Source organism: Pipistrellus hanaki, assembly GCF_964339955.1.
Source record: "Pipistrellus hanaki genome assembly, chromosome: 11".
Lineage (NCBI taxonomy): Eukaryota > Metazoa > Chordata > Mammalia > Chiroptera > Vespertilionidae > Pipistrellus > Pipistrellus hanaki.
Window position 1 is genome coordinate 7449695 of NC_140513.1, and position 15464 is coordinate 7465158.

The 15464-nt window shown below is 41.5% G+C and overlaps 1 protein-coding gene across 11 annotated transcripts in view; it reads left to right on the forward strand.

Moving 5' to 3' along the window:
- The window catches only part of DENND1A (DENN domain containing 1A), a 439483-nt gene that overhangs the window by 191302 nt on the left and 232717 nt on the right, over positions 1-15464 (forward strand). For all 11 annotated transcript variants that reach the window (XM_084899946.1, XM_084899951.1, XM_084899945.1 and 8 more), the window contains 2 exons: positions 13520-13589; positions 14862-14942. In XM_084899946.1, coding sequence (XP_084756072.1) covers positions 13520-13589; positions 14862-14942 — 151 coding nt within the window. The remainder of the gene's footprint in view (positions 1-13519; positions 13590-14861; positions 14943-15464) is intronic.

The following is a 15464-nucleotide window of genomic DNA, read 5'->3' on the forward strand; positions in this document are numbered from 1 at the left end:
CTCTACCCCTTCTCCCACCACGTCACATGGCTGCTGCTTCTGAAGGAGGCACACTCTGCAGGCCAACCTTTGCCTTCTCTTAGATCCAAATCCTGTTTTTATTGTATTCAGTAATTAAAAGAGCCCTGGCAGCAGCCATCGCTTTTGGACCCTCCTTCTTCTTTGAGGACTTATGCCAGCTAAGTGGGTCTTAAAACATTTGAATTTATCTGCTTCCAGACTTCCCCTTTCAATTCTTTCACTCTGTTGTTAAAATGATCTTCTAAAAAGACAAATCTGATCAAATGCCTCCTTGCATAAAACCCTCTTTTGCTTGTAGGAAAAGAGCTAAACTCTAATCTTGCACATAGAACTCCTCACAAGCTGACCTTTTTGGATTTGTCTAGTCACATCTTCTGCTAAGATTCCCCTCTCCAGCCCCCACCAATGCCATCACCAATAAGGAAGTGCACAGAGAGAGATCCTGCCTCACCCAGTCACTCCAAGCCATTTGTAGTTTACTGTGCCTCTTAATATTTTGTTCCTTCCGATGGAAATACACTTTTCTTTCATCTAATTTCTCTTCCTCATTTAGCTGATAGCCCAGACTGTTGATATGCTCTTCCCCAGAGTTCCCCCAGGTTTTGGTGCCCAGCTGTATCACAGCATCATCATAGTGTGTTGTCATTAACCATCTACATGTGTGTCTTCCCCACGAGACTTAGGTTCCTTGAAGACAGACAGCCCTGTGTCTTGTTCATTTATTTATCCTGGTTGTCTAGCACAGGATGGCATATACAGATGCTTACTAAATATTTATATGAAGGATCTAGCCTTGTAGATCTGGCCTAAAAATCTAATGGGGGAAAATAGATTCTGACCCTTTTTCTTTTCCCTCTCAACTTAAGTGACTAAGAGGGATAAATAACTATGTTCCATTTTCTGAGGCCCACCAGGGTTTATTGAGGCTGACTGCTCCCACATTAAGGAAGGTCACTGAAAACCTTGTTAGCCAACCACCCCTGCCCTGAAGCAGAGATCCATGAGCACACGGTGCAGTGGAAAGAGCATGAGGCTCCATATGACCAGTTTGTTAAACAGTGCAAACTTCTATTTCATTCAGAGGTCTGTTGGGGAACTGGGGCGTCACAGTTAGTAAACATACTAAAAGAAACAAAAAGGTAGGCCTTTGCTACTTTGCCTGATCAGTCTGCCTCCCTCCCACAAGCAAAATGACTTAGAAGTTGGTAGACAGAGGGGAATCACACATGGGCTGTTTGTGGTGTTGATTTTTTTTAAGAGTAAGTGGGAAGGTATCTTAATTTAAAAAGTAATACGTATTATAGAAAGTTTGGAGAATATAGGGAACACAAACATGAAAATGAAAAATTTATAATATTATAGAGTCCACTTTTATATCTAAATATATTGTAAATATTTTCCCATGTTAAAATATTTTTTATTTGATTTTAATGAATATATAATATTCTGTTATTTTAATAGTTCATAACTTATTGTGAACTATTGAACATTTAGCTTGCTTTCAAGTATTTGCAATTATGAATACTTAAAAAACAAATTTTTTTAATTTTTATAATTTAAAATTTTAAAACATTTTTAAGTCATTTGCATGCTCAGTACATAAACCATAGAAAATGTAGAAAAGAATGTACAAGGAAACATTATTTACAATTCCATAATCTAGAAATAACCACAATTTATTTTTTATCGTCTAGTCTTTTTATGAGTGTGTATGATTATATGCCATACATAGTTATGTATGCTGCTGCTTTTCTATATTATGTCAGGGGCATTTTCCCATATCATGAAAAAATATTCTAAAGTGTAACTTTCTATTGCTTGGATTTATTAATATATATTTTAATTACATAATTTGTGTAACCATTCTCTTAGCACATGGTTTAGGTGTGTATATCTTATACATGATAAAGCACTACCACTTAAAATATGTTATCAAAAAAATTTGAATCACAGCAATTACGGTAATGCTGGTGACGATATAGTAAAAGCGATTCATGCATACATTATCTGATCTTCATTTTAATAATCTTCTTTTAGTAGATCACTCATTGAAAGGCCTATTTCCTGTTCTCTTTCATATTATATGAGTTAAGAATGTATATCAGAGAAACCTATTTTTGTAGGAACTTTGCTGCTTGAGCCTCTTCTAAAGTTTAACTTTTAAGGTTTCTTTTGAGGGAGACACACAACTGATAGCAGAACTCGGGATATATGACTTATGACTTGTTCATATTTTATTTGTAACCAAATACTTTGTCTTCTTCCGTGGTGTCATATTTTGATGGGTTATTAATAATACCAATTTTAGCTTTTGTGATATTACAAACTGCTTCTCTTGGCTTACAATAATGCAACCAAGCATAATCACAAAGATTATGTAAAACTAAGGAGTTGCCCTGGCCAGTGTGGCTCACTTGTTCAGTTTCCATTCAGGGCACATGCCCGGGTTGCAGGCTCGATCCTCAGTGGAGGTGTGCACGAGGCAGCCAAGCAATGATTCTTTCTCATCACTGATGGGTAGGATTTTATTTCATCTTATTTTATTTTATCACGGTAACTACGGAGAGTGACTAATGGCATCTTATGTTCCAACTTTGTATTGGATTCCCAGCTCTTGAGCTTGCTTGGAATTGGGTTCCTACATTCTCCCGCAGGGCTCACTTGAGGCAATTGCCTGTCTCATGCTGTGCCTGTATTATGTAGTCCAGAGGGAATGTATACCTTACCTCCTTTCAGAGAGACCCAGCCATTACATCCTACATTTTCCAAGTTTTGTTCTTGTTGCCTCTATCAAATCATGCCTAATGCCATAACAGTTTCACACCAGAGAACCTGCCTTAGTGGAAGTTACACCTTATTCAACTCTCTACCCAATGCCTGGCTTATATTAGGCAGTGAATGAGTGAATGAATGAGATAATGAATGAATGCTTGCTCTCTATAAAATGAGTTCAATGATTGTTCTATTTTGAAATTTGAAAACAATCACATGTGAAGTGCTGTCTGATGTGCACTTCACTGATATAATTTCCTGAGACAGACTGATTTAAGAAAAGTGCCTACTGGTATAGTACATCACACCAACCTGGATCTGACCCTGACCTACTTTGTGGCTGTGTGACTCTAACAAGTTACCTACCCTTTCTGTGCATCAGTTTCTTCATTTGTTACCTGGTGGTGTAATGGTACACATTTATAGAAGGGTGGGGCAGTAAAAAGCAAATGCATATAAGGCACCTGGTACTTGGTAGTTCCAGAATAAATGGTGGTCTCTATTATTACTATTTTTTATCAGTTGGATTTAACAGGAGCAGCCCAGCAGTAAAGGTACTTGGAACTAGATGAATCTTGCAGTTGGACAGATTGCATATAACCTGTTCAGCAGATTAACTGTGCCTCTGTGTGATTAATTTTGTACAAAGAAATTTGCTTCCCTCAATCTGGCCCAGGTCTGCCACAAAATGAGGCAACAGTGTAGTAGGTTTTCTTTGAGTAGGAGAATTTGGTGGCAGACAGATGTCTATGGTAGAATGAAGCGAGGAGAAAGGTTCCTTGGCTTACAGTAATGCCTGCTTTACCTAACCTCAAAATCCTGTTCCATTTCCAAAAACACTTTGGGAGAAACCTCTTGGTGAGAGTTGCTCTGTCATGAAAAGTAACTTGAGAACGGTTTCCTGCCTGTCTTTGTTGGCAGCTCCCTCACCTTAAGGTCCTGCTTCGTACCCAAAGGGGTCTTTGAACATCAGCTGTCTCAAACAATTTCTAGCCTTATCACTTATTTTAATGTTCCTTCCACAGGTCACTCTTGGATGTGGTGCTCTGGGCAGTCTCACCCCAGAATGCTTCCCTTCCTTTATTTAACCTCTGACCTGTGAAAACAAGAGTTAATCAAGAGTTCTAAGGTAGCTAAGAGGAAGGGGAAGTGTTTGGTTACAAATTAAATATGAACAAGTCATAAGTCATAAATCCCCAGTAGTGCTACCAGTTGTGTGTCTCAAGTTGCATATGGTACAGAGTGTTTGGGTTATAAATTCAAGTTCAGGGCTCTCTGATTGCTTCGGGGTAGGTGTTAGGTTCATTTTCTTTAGGCCTAAAACTCTTTACCTTCTAAAACGTTACTTTTATTGGGCCAGCTACATTCATATCCTACTTTCTCTGTGTTCCTGTCTCTCCTTCTTCCTTTCTGTACCTGCCTGCCTGTGTTGATTGGTGTGCTGTTCTGTGAATTGAGACAGAACTGCTTCCCTGAAAGAAGTTAAGCATATGGAAAAAGTTGCCAGGGAAAGGCATTGAAGCATAAAGCGTAAATGGGTTTAAGAGACAGCCAGACACTTTTATAGAGAGATTTGCGATTGAATGATACAACATTCGGGCAGAGATCTGGGGTGGAAATGAACATAAATGAGTGCTATTTGTGGAAAACTGATGCCCTGTCTAATCTAGCATTTCCTTAATTGTCACCATAAGCATATATTTAAAGCTTATACTTTAAATTGAAAACGGCAACACAGTCTGTTTAAGAATCTATGACACAGGCCATGGTTTTTCTAGATAAGATCTTAAAAATACACATCCAAGGTAGCAGTGGTTCTTAACATGAAGACTAGAAACTTAAAATCTCTCTTCCGTGTTTGATTAAAGCATTTTAAAATCAAGCTATTTATATTTGTGTTTCTGAATCTAAAACATACAATAATTCCTAAACTAATAAAGAGCTGACACGTGACCAGTGTCCCTGGAGTTGGCAGAATAAAAAAAATACATGGAATTGTTGGGAGGCAGCCAAAGTTGGACCACTCAGAACACTTAGAACAGAGGGGCTTTGGCATGCAAGCTCTCACTCTATCAGGCAGTACTGTGAGAACCACAAGGTAAGGATTTCAAATCCTTCTCATGGCTGATATGTTGCACACCTAATATTGTGTCATGTGAAGCAATTAGGATACAAATCATACTGGGCCAATTTTGTGTCTAGCTCTGCTTTTAGCAGCTGTGTTGTCCTAGGACGTCACTTCACTTCTCTGAGACTCAGTGTTCTCATCTGTAAAATGGGATGATAATTCATCTCATAGAGGTGTTGTAAAGATAACTGGCGGGTAGGTGCTAGATTAGTTTTTGTTTTGGCCCCAAACACTTTGCCTTCTAAAAAATTACTTTTATTTAACCAGTTCCTTTCTCTTTGTGTGCCTGTCTCTCTCTCTCTCTTTTTTTTTTTTTAACCTGCACCTACTACTTGATAAATGTTTTCCACCCACCCCCATTAGCTTCAATTCCTAGCTCTAAAATGAAAATAATATCAATTGGCGTCTCGGTGGGATAATTAATTTGCTTGTTTACTACTGAAAGCAGGGCAGGACTTCTTGTGTAACGTTACTTTCTGAGTGTGTGTGTGTGTGAGAGAGAGAGAGAGCGCGTGCGCGTGTGTGTTTCCAGTAGTGACAATGTATTTCTCTTTTAGTCTCTGAGAGCTTCCATAGGTGGGCCTTGGTTAGAACCTCACTAACCCATTACATTATATTACAGTAGTACTTTAAGCCATAAAATAGGATTTTCTGAATGGGGGTAGGGGTGAGGGACAAAAACAAAAACCTTGCAGGTGAATGAATTCAGGAGTAGGCAGCATCAAAAACTCTCTTTAGAAACGATGAAAAGCCTGTGTGCTCACCCTCTCTGGGCTCAATGGAGAATATCTGAGAATTATGCTGAATTGTCAGCGCAGGTATCATTACTACAAAGATCTTCTGTTACCAACACTTCACCAATGATAACAAAAGTGCCTCTGTGCTTTCCTTCTGAGCAGCAACCTCCCTCAATCTCGGTAATACTGTCACCGAAAAGAAGATGACAAACCCACTCCCTAAAAGCAACATTATTGAATACCCATCAAGAAAGAGCCTGTTTCCAAAATCAAATCCAGCTGTATGTTTGGATAGATTTATATAAGCACAGATGTTTTATGACAGATTTTTGTGTGTGTTTTCCTAATGCAAATTAATATTTCTATTCATTCAGTACATACAATACATTTTCCTGCATAGATATAATAGTTATCACTATGGGATGTTAATTATGGACATAAATCAGAGATTCTTGAGCCTAACTGGATATCATAATAAATTTACAATTTGAGATAAGCAGCTGTGAGCAAAGCAGAATCCTAAGATTTGGTGAGACAGGCTCTGTTCTCCCAAAGAGAGTTGTCTTTTATTTAGGTCCTCCTGACTTCTGATCATATTAGCAATAAGAATACAATTGTATCATGAAAAACAGTACTTACTCCATTCCATGCACAGTGGTGGTTGTATTCACATATAGTTCACTCTCATAACAGCCATGTGAGAGTGGATATTGCATCCCCATTTCACATATGGGAAAGGAGAAACATGACTTGGGCTACAGCTACTAAGTGATAGAGCTGATACCCAAACCCAGGTGGGTCTCCTGCCTTTTCATTCTGTGTAAAGTTTAGCAGCAAAGTGTCACTTTCTGTGAGAAGACTTTCCAGAACCTCTTCTCTGTTCTCTTTATGAACCTCTATCAGAGTGCTCAACCAGCGCTGCTGACATTATCTTCCAATATGTCTGCCTCTCATTAAATTGTGAGCTCCCAAAATGCTGGGACCTGGTGCTCATTCCCCATGCACCTTGCAGCGTGCCAGGCATATATTGGGTGTGACTTAGTAAATGTGGAAGGCATATAGTTAGATGACTGATTGCAATATTAGAAAAATGGAAATGGGCTGTAATCATCACCTCAATTTTTAATTTCACAGAAATGTTCATTGAAGTTTGATGTGGGTAGCTTAGGAAAATGTGGTGTGCTTTTCCCATGGGGACGAATGTATGCATCTAGGTGCTAAGGCTGTAGTTTGAGAACTGTAGACCAACGCACATATATTAGTGCTGAGTATAATAGGGGAGAAGATGTGCTTATAGAAGGCAGTGTGGTTGAGATCTAGGGTCTTTTCTGCTTTCCATGAAAAGTTATAAGAAATGGAAGAGAGGAAAGTTCATGGTATTCCTTTTCTCTTCAGTAAGTTTGGAGAGAAGAGTATGTTCTGTAGGCCAGGAGGAATGTGTTAGAGATGAGAGAAGGAGAAGTTTAGAGCTGACCCTGAGGGAAACATTGGGCCTGATACACTGGCAGATTCTAGGATTCTTGGCAATTTTAAAGGCTCACCTGCACTTAAAAAATTAGGTTGCCAAGCTAAAATAATCAGCCTGGATTTAATTCACTTTAAATATTTTCTCACTCTCTTGTATTTGTCACAGACTCCAGCAATCCATTAGCAGGGATCATTTTTATTTTTTTAAATATATTTTATTGATTTTTTTACAGAGAGTAAGGGAGCGGGAGAGAGTTAGAAACATCAATCAGCTGCCTCCTGCACACCCCCTACTGGGCATGTGCCGGCAACCAAGGTACATGCCCTTGACCTGAATCAAACCTGGGAGCCTTGATTCCGCAGGCTGATGCTCTATCCACTGAGCCAAACCGGTTAGGGCTAGGGATCATTTTTAGTTCTGGATTATTTTCCTAACCAAAATGATGCAGCCTAAATTTGGAGCTCTGCCTTCCAGCAAGTGTTGGTTGACTGTTAGCTCTATAGTTCTAGTGGTAATAGCCTTAGTAGAAACTTTAGCAATGAGTTACATCTGTCTAGGGAAGTTCTGATTTATAGACTCTTTGACATGGGCCAGGCACACATTAGAGTTTAAACAGTCAATACACAGTCATGATCTTTGCTCTCAGAAGGTGACACCAATGGAGAAGACTAACAAGCATCTACACTAATAAAAGAGAAAGATGCAAATTGACCGTACCTTTGCGACATCCATCAGCCAATCAGGAGTGAGTATACAAATCAACCCAACGAAGACGGAGGGTTAATTTGTATATGCAGGTGCCCAGTGGCTGGGGGCGGGACACAGGAGTGGCTGGGGGCTGGACGCAGGCGTTCCGCACTGCCCCAGTCGCTTCGAGCCTCGGCAGTGTGGGAAGGTGGAAAGGCAGCTTTGGCCGGAGCGAAGGTAGTGCCGGCACCAGGGGAAGGAAGGCCCATTCTTGCATGAATCTTTGTGCATTGGGCCTCTAGTATATTATAAACTAAGAAGAGTCTTAATTTTGGGGAAGCCCAGGAGGGCCTCATAGTCAAATGCACTTATTTAAGTGGAGACCAAAATTTTATGGTAAAAATGGGGGGAAAGTTTATTTATGATTTATCTTGGGTGGAAAAAGAAACTAAATTTTTGAAAATAAATTTTACTCCTATAATGCATTATTCTTAGAATAAATGATGAGTCAAGTAGTTTTTAGGGGAGGAGTCATCATTTTTCTGACATCTTAACACTTCATGTTTGATATTCACAGTATCCATAAATGCAGTAATTTTTCCAAAACTATGCAAGGTTTTCCCCAAGGCCTCTTTTAATATTTTGTTGTTGAATTCGTCCTCTTTTGATGTGACTATTGTGCCACCATTCTTAGTTTTCTTGATTTTTCTCTTTGTTCCATGTTGCTAGGTCTTCATTTGTTGGTCACTTTGCCTCAACTCTGAGTAGGTGTTCAACATCTCCTAACAAAGGCTTCATGAAATCCTGCATTTTTTGCACGAGTTTGTAGTATTATTTTGTGATCAATTTACATTTTATTGTAGATGTTTAACAATTGAGACCCTGACAGAGGAGCAGGGCTAGATGTTAGGTCAAACCAGGGCTGAGTGGGGACTTACTGGTTAAGCATCACATCAGTTGTTGAGTATTTTCTTCTTATCACAGCTTGTGCTTTCCCATCTGCTCTGACGACTGCAGGACACGAGGAATTCCTGCAGAGTACTGACCCAGACGAGAGTCAAAGAGAGCTTCCCAAAGCTGAGATTGGCAAGAGGGTTAGTAGGCAGAGAGGGGCAGGAAGAGCTTTGCTGGTGCCAGATTGGATGTGTACACACATCAGTTACATTCACTAGGTGGTGTATATCTTTTCATAGAAGAGGAAACTGAGTCTTGGAGAGATTGCTTTCCCAAGGTGTCACAGCTAATGAGTACCAAAACAGAGATTCACCCAGGGTTATTGACTCAAATCTGTGTCCTCAAGTCTGTGCCATGCTGCTCTGAATTTTTAAATTCCAGGTTTTGTGTGTTTTTTTTTTTATATGAAAGCTTTAAAAATTCAATGCCCAAAAGCCTTAACCGAGAAATGCTTTGCCATTCAACGAATCTTGTCAAAATCTGTTGCTAGGAAGGACAAAAAGAAAGGATACCTCCCCTTGAGTACCCAAGATAGAGTTTGAAGAAAGAGCTCCTCAGACAGTGGCAAGTCACCAAGAAAATGAAAGGCCCTATACCGTGTCACTCTTCTTAGCCTGAAACGCTTTATCTAGACATGAGCAGAACTGCTGTGCCCTGAGTCCTTCCCAGGGAGGATCTGCATTGTTATCTTCTACTATAATGGCGCTCGAGTGTTTAGATGTGAAACTTTTATTATCAATGAACTTTTCTTTTTATTTCTCGTCTACATTAGAGCCAGAGCATTATGTTGATCTTTTTCAAATAATGGGCCTGACTAGGTTATATTATCTGAGATTTCCTCTAAGATAGCAGAGTGGACCCAGGTGCTGATAAGGCTGACTCACTGGACTGTGCTGAGGTGTAAAGTGAGGGGGAAATAACCACTTTCTACCTGGGTCTGAAAGCTCATGCTCAGAATGTTACTCCTTTTTAAACTGTTCCTTTGGTTCCCGCTGATTACAGACTAAGGAGGCCTATCGGTTTGACATATGAGCAGCCCTCTAGAGTCTGGTCCTTCTGCCCTTCCTCTATCCTGCCCCCATCTCCTGCCCTGCAGCTTGCACACCCTGCTCTCTGGCTGTTCATGATGCTAAAGCGGAATCCCATCACGTAAGGTCAGTCATACATACTAGCATATGAGCACACGACAATGGAAATGATTAACCTGACAATGCATTCAGTGGAGCAAGAAAAGTGACTTGTCTTTTCTCAGTTGGACTCAGTTCCTGCATCACCTCAAAAGTAAGCAGCTCACCTAGCTCACAGATTTCAGCATCGACTATTTTCACTCAGCAGTTCCTCAAACTCAGGCCCACTATTTTGTGTCTGCACAAACCATGCCTGATGTATGGAGGAGGCAATTTAAGACCTTTTTACAGGCGATTTTGACCATGAGCCATTTGGCTGCATGCACTATCTCCAGAACTTGCCCCTGTACAGTATACAGGGGCCAGGTGGCCGTTTCAGCGAGGCTGTATGTAGGAATCCTACAGGCGCTGCCCCAGCTCCTCTCAGGTTTAAGACTTCACTTTGCCTCACACAGACAAAGGCCTCTTCGTTTGATGTCAGGCCTGGGAGTGGGAGCAGAGCCTAGGACCACGTAACCTGGGACACAGTTTAGTGAGAGAAGCTTGGATTCAGGCCAGTGCCTGGGAAGCAGGCTTTTCTGATCAAGGCTCTGCCGATTGGGTCTTGATAATGCTCCATTATAATTTTATAATCGATCAGAAGTCTAAGCAACATCAAATAGTTGGGAAAGAGTTTCAGCTCCTTTTCTAGACCCAAACTATATTGCGCTTTTTTTTTTTTGTTTATGTGCCTCTTTTTCCCCACGAGGACTATGGCCTACTTGAGTACAGGGACCCTTTGTATTTGTATTTCGGGGCCCAGCCTTGGTCTGAGCCCACCACACATGATGCTCTGTGGTGAGGACTGGCATAGTAGCATACAGGGAGCTCAAAGGTGTCACGTGGAGCAGGCTCCAAACGGGCAGAGCTCTGTGAGCTGTCCGGGGAGTAGCAGCATAATGGGTGTTTGTTTCCTGTCTCTGGACTGGGAAGTCGTGTTTACTCCACGATGACAGACAAGCACAAAATGGAGCAGAGGGTCTCCGTAGCCTCACCTGCGAGCTCACAGGCGGCATGGAGCTGTTGTGCCAGTGCTAATGAAGCGTACAGGAAACGGCACTGGATAAAGTTCAGCTGTGAACCCTGGCCTCCCAACAGGGGAAAGAGGGATCCTTTGAAGAAGAAGACAGCTGGGTTTTGGTTTCAAGACCTTAACGCTGCCATCACTAGATATTCATCTGTCAGTGCACAGGGGACAACATGTGGAGAACAGTTGTGTCCGGTCAGGCCAAAGGGAGGAAGAAATGGCTGATTTCCAGAGAAACTATGAAACCTCCTATGGCTGAGGATTCTGCTTAGCATAGCCAAAAAGAATCGATTTGCTGAGGCTGAGGCTGGGAACCTGGGCATTCTGCTGAGGGCCAGGCGGTCCTACCACGTCACCTTCCTTCATCCTCACAGCAGGACGCAGGCAGGGAGGCTGGAGGTTCGGCCCAAATTATGCTGGTCAGTTGAACATAGTGGCCAAAACTGCTTCTGTACACACTGAGTCCTAAATTACCAGGGAATCCAGCCTGCCCCAGGTCACTTCAAGTGTTTCTACAAGGAGTTCAACTTTATTCTTATTTATATGAGGCAACAGTTTTCCTGCAAGGAAATACTTTCTCTTCTTACTTTTTATAATCCTCCTTCCTGAATTTCAGTTCCGAGATTTAAATAGCAGTGTTTTTTTCTTTCAGGAAAAAGAAATTTGTAATCCTTGGTTGAGTTTGTTTACTAAGAGTCCTCTAATCTGGACAAGAGTTTTCTTCTGAGGGGATTTATTGTTTCTACTAGAATGGCTTTTAACTCAGCTGAGGTTTATTTAACAGACTAGGAAGGGAGAAATTTATCTCCTCCCTAATCCCTCTTGAATGTTTCCATCTTTCTGCCAAAGTGAATGTTGTGTAAAGTGGCAGCAGTGGTTTGCTCGGTAATAGTCAGTGTGCAGCTGCCAGAGCTGATTGAAACATATTAACATAAGTGATAATGCTGTCCTAGAAGTGAAAAGTTAAGTTGCTTATCAATATATTCTGATAAACTACTTAAGTTTTACAGTAGCATGTGCTGGCTTCAGACATGTGTCAGTGATAGGGAGCTGTGCACTTTGTCTGTCTCCTCGATTGCCCCTCACTTCATATATTACCCTCGGCGCTGTGGCTGGTAATCTGCAGGGCGCTGATTTCCCTCCGCCTGGCAGGACTGAGTGGAGCAGAATCGGTGCTCCCCTCTGCGTCCAGCTCTATCAGCAGCGGACGGACGCTGTCAGCTCTGCAGGGCGGACCTGTGGGGGTGGGCCAGCACTTGGTACAACACTTCTCACATGACACTCTGTTGCTTCGGGAAGTTTCTTATAGAGAATAAAGCCATTTAAATTAAGTGACAGAACTTCTTGGGAGTGGGAATGTATTTCAGCAGCAATTCTGAGGCACTAATGTGCCTTTGCTGTTAGTCTTTATTTAACTTTGGTTGTTGCGTCAACACTAAGCATTGATGGCATTCTGTCTGAGTGCTTGGCCCCGGGAAGACAAGGTAAAGCAAGACGTGTTCCTTCCTCCCTGCAGTCTGCTGAGAAAACAGACACACCATTGAATGTTACATTGATGTGTGGAATGTTATAACAAAAGTAGGCATATGCCCTGGGCAGCATAAAAGAGAGGAAATCACTAAAAATCAGTCTGAGGCTGAGTGTGAGAACCTGGGCACTCTCCTGAGGGTCAGGCCTCCCTTTGACCTTCCATGAAGGTCAGAGGGAGAAAAGGGCCAAGTCTAGATAAGCAGAGGCAGGCTTGAGGCTGCCTGCACATGCTCAGGTCTCGTGAGGCTGTAGTGACAGGACGTACATGAGGAAGTCGAGTGAAGACAACCAGAGAGGCAGTCAAGGGCCAGTCAATGGAGAGACTCGAACACCGTCCTAAGAAATCCTGCAGCGGTGGGATGACTGCAGGAATTTAATCCAATGTGCCACTTAGACTTGCATTTTAGAAAGACCATTCTAAGAGCAATATTCTAAGAGGATGGACTATGGTTAGGTGCATGCTATTATCAGAGTAAAGGGACATGGTAGCCAAGACCTGGTAGAGGGCAGTGGGATGCAGAGCTAGTGCTCATCCCACAATAAATACAATAAGTAATAGAATGTTTGGTGTAACAAGATGAGTGGTTTCGGGCTCTTGGGGCCTTTGGGACACCTTGCAGCTGCCAGCAGTGGAAGTGCTGCATGTGTGTGTGGCTGTGTGTGTCTAATCATGAGAAACTTGAATAGAAGATTTCCTGGAAAGGGTGGGTATGGTGGGAGAGGCCTGGGGGCTACTCAGAGTTAGTTCCTGATTGCAGAGTCTGCTTTGAATGTCTTCTCTATGAACCTGCTCTAGCTCTGAGGCATAGGAATAATTTATAATGAACATTCAATCCTCCGTCTTATCCAGGCAGTTTTTAAAAATCCCAGAAATAATTAGCATTTCACCAGTCTGGGTTTCCAGCACAGACTACGACAGGAAGACTCTAGGATGTAGAGAAACACTGAAATGTACCAGTCTGGAATTCACTCCTGGTTAAAGTTTTGACCTGCATACTAATATTTCATGTGTTTTCTCTTCTTTTCCAGCTATCTCCCTTGGTTCGAAGTATTTTATAAACTACTTAACATCTTGGCCGATTACACAACAAAAGGACAGGTATTTGTCTTCTATTCTTTTTAACGAGTAAACTTTAACTTTTATGATTATAAAAGTAATATATGCTCTATATTTCACCAAGTTGTTTACCAAAAATGTAATGCATGCTCATTATAGAAAGTTTGGGAAATTCAGAAAATAATAGGAGGGAAGAGAAAACCACTCCTACATGTTCATACTCTGTTTCCACCGCCATAAGTGTCACTAGCATTGTGGGATGTTTTCTTCCTTTACTTTATGAGTTAAATATATAATAAATAGATCTTTAGCATTCAGAGTTAATATTCATATTATCTAATGGTCCCCTGAAAGTTCATGACAGGTATTGTTATAATTTTGCTGAGGCACAAATCTGAATTGCTCATATCATGCTGCAAAGCTGGGATTTGTGAGTGAATCACATAACGGGCCATTTACAAAAAGGAAAATATAGGAAGTTAGACATATGGACAAATGGAGAGGGCTCTGCTCCTGGCTGAGCAAGTTACTAACTAACTGGCGGATTTGAGCCAAGTGGCTTCACCCTTCAGAGCCTCAGTTTTTCAGTCTGTAAAGTGGGGTAGTTGTGAGGATCATATAGGTTTTAAAAAAGGATACAAATGTGAGCTTATTACTGTTATATTAACAGAATGCCACAGAATGGGAGAAATGGCTTTTGGATAATTCTGTAAGCAGTGTTCTTTTGAGCATTTTAAAGGTGACTCTGTTTTCAGTCGAATAATTTGCACTGCTTTGTATTTAATTTCACTAATTAAAATGCACAGCCATCATCTTATCTTGCATGCTGTTATATGTAGTTCATTTTTAACTTTCCATAATTGGAGACTGCCATGTGTACCCAGTGAACACTCAATAAAATTAATTGAGGGTAATGATGATGAAGACAAGATCTATAGTGTCATCGTTATTTCTCCCCACCACCCCCAACCTGTAAGCAAGGATTGTTTGCATTTAAAAATTGTTGCTATGGAGTTGAGAGGAGAGATTTGCTGAGAGCTTATGGTACATGATCCATAAAAGGCGGCCATGGTAGGTGTCTCACTGAGTAGAGAATGTCAAACTTGGTGTGGGAGGATCTATTTGGCACTTACATTGAGCCATAAGCAGTGTCTTTTGTCCAACCCTCCTTAAATATCAAACCTGATTCCGTCCTGGGGCCAGTACCTCCCAGCCCCTCAGTCATGAGGAACCCCAGCTTACTGCCCAGGCCTGCAGGTCTCTCACTAAGGGCTCAGTCATGATTTGGTCACTGAGGCCTTTTATTTCTTTCAGGAGAGTCAGTGGAATGAGCTTCTGGAAACTCTGCACAAACTTCCCATTCCCGACCCAGGAATGTCTGTTCATCTCAGTGTGGTAAGTGGGCAGAACATCAGCCATCACTGAATAACCATTTAACTAGTGATAGTAAGAAGGAGTTAGCCGAACAGGGTCATTCTTTGTTATCTGCACCTCACTAGTTACAATCCATTGCATCTGTAAAGGCAGATTTTTTTTTTTTCTTTCTTGTTCACAAGGAATTCCTTTCTCCATGTGGTATTTCTGATTTTGAAGCACTCATTTCATCTAAATCAGAAAGCCTGAATTGTTGATAAAATGGCAATCCTGGATATTTTTTTGATTTAGTCACCCTAACCCGGAGTTCTCTGAGACCCGTAGGCTCAAGGCAGGCCAGGGAGTTGTATTTCTTTCTTTCTCTGGATTCCATGAGCAATGGGTCCCAAATGTCCTCAGATCCTCTCTTCCTGGCTGTCAACCCATCACTAGCATCTCCTGGCCTGCCTCACGTTTTGCCCCCCAGCATTGCTGTGAATGTCCCTTTGCTGAAGCCCATCTTGCTGCCATCTGAGCCTTCAACACCACTTCTCCCCTACTTAC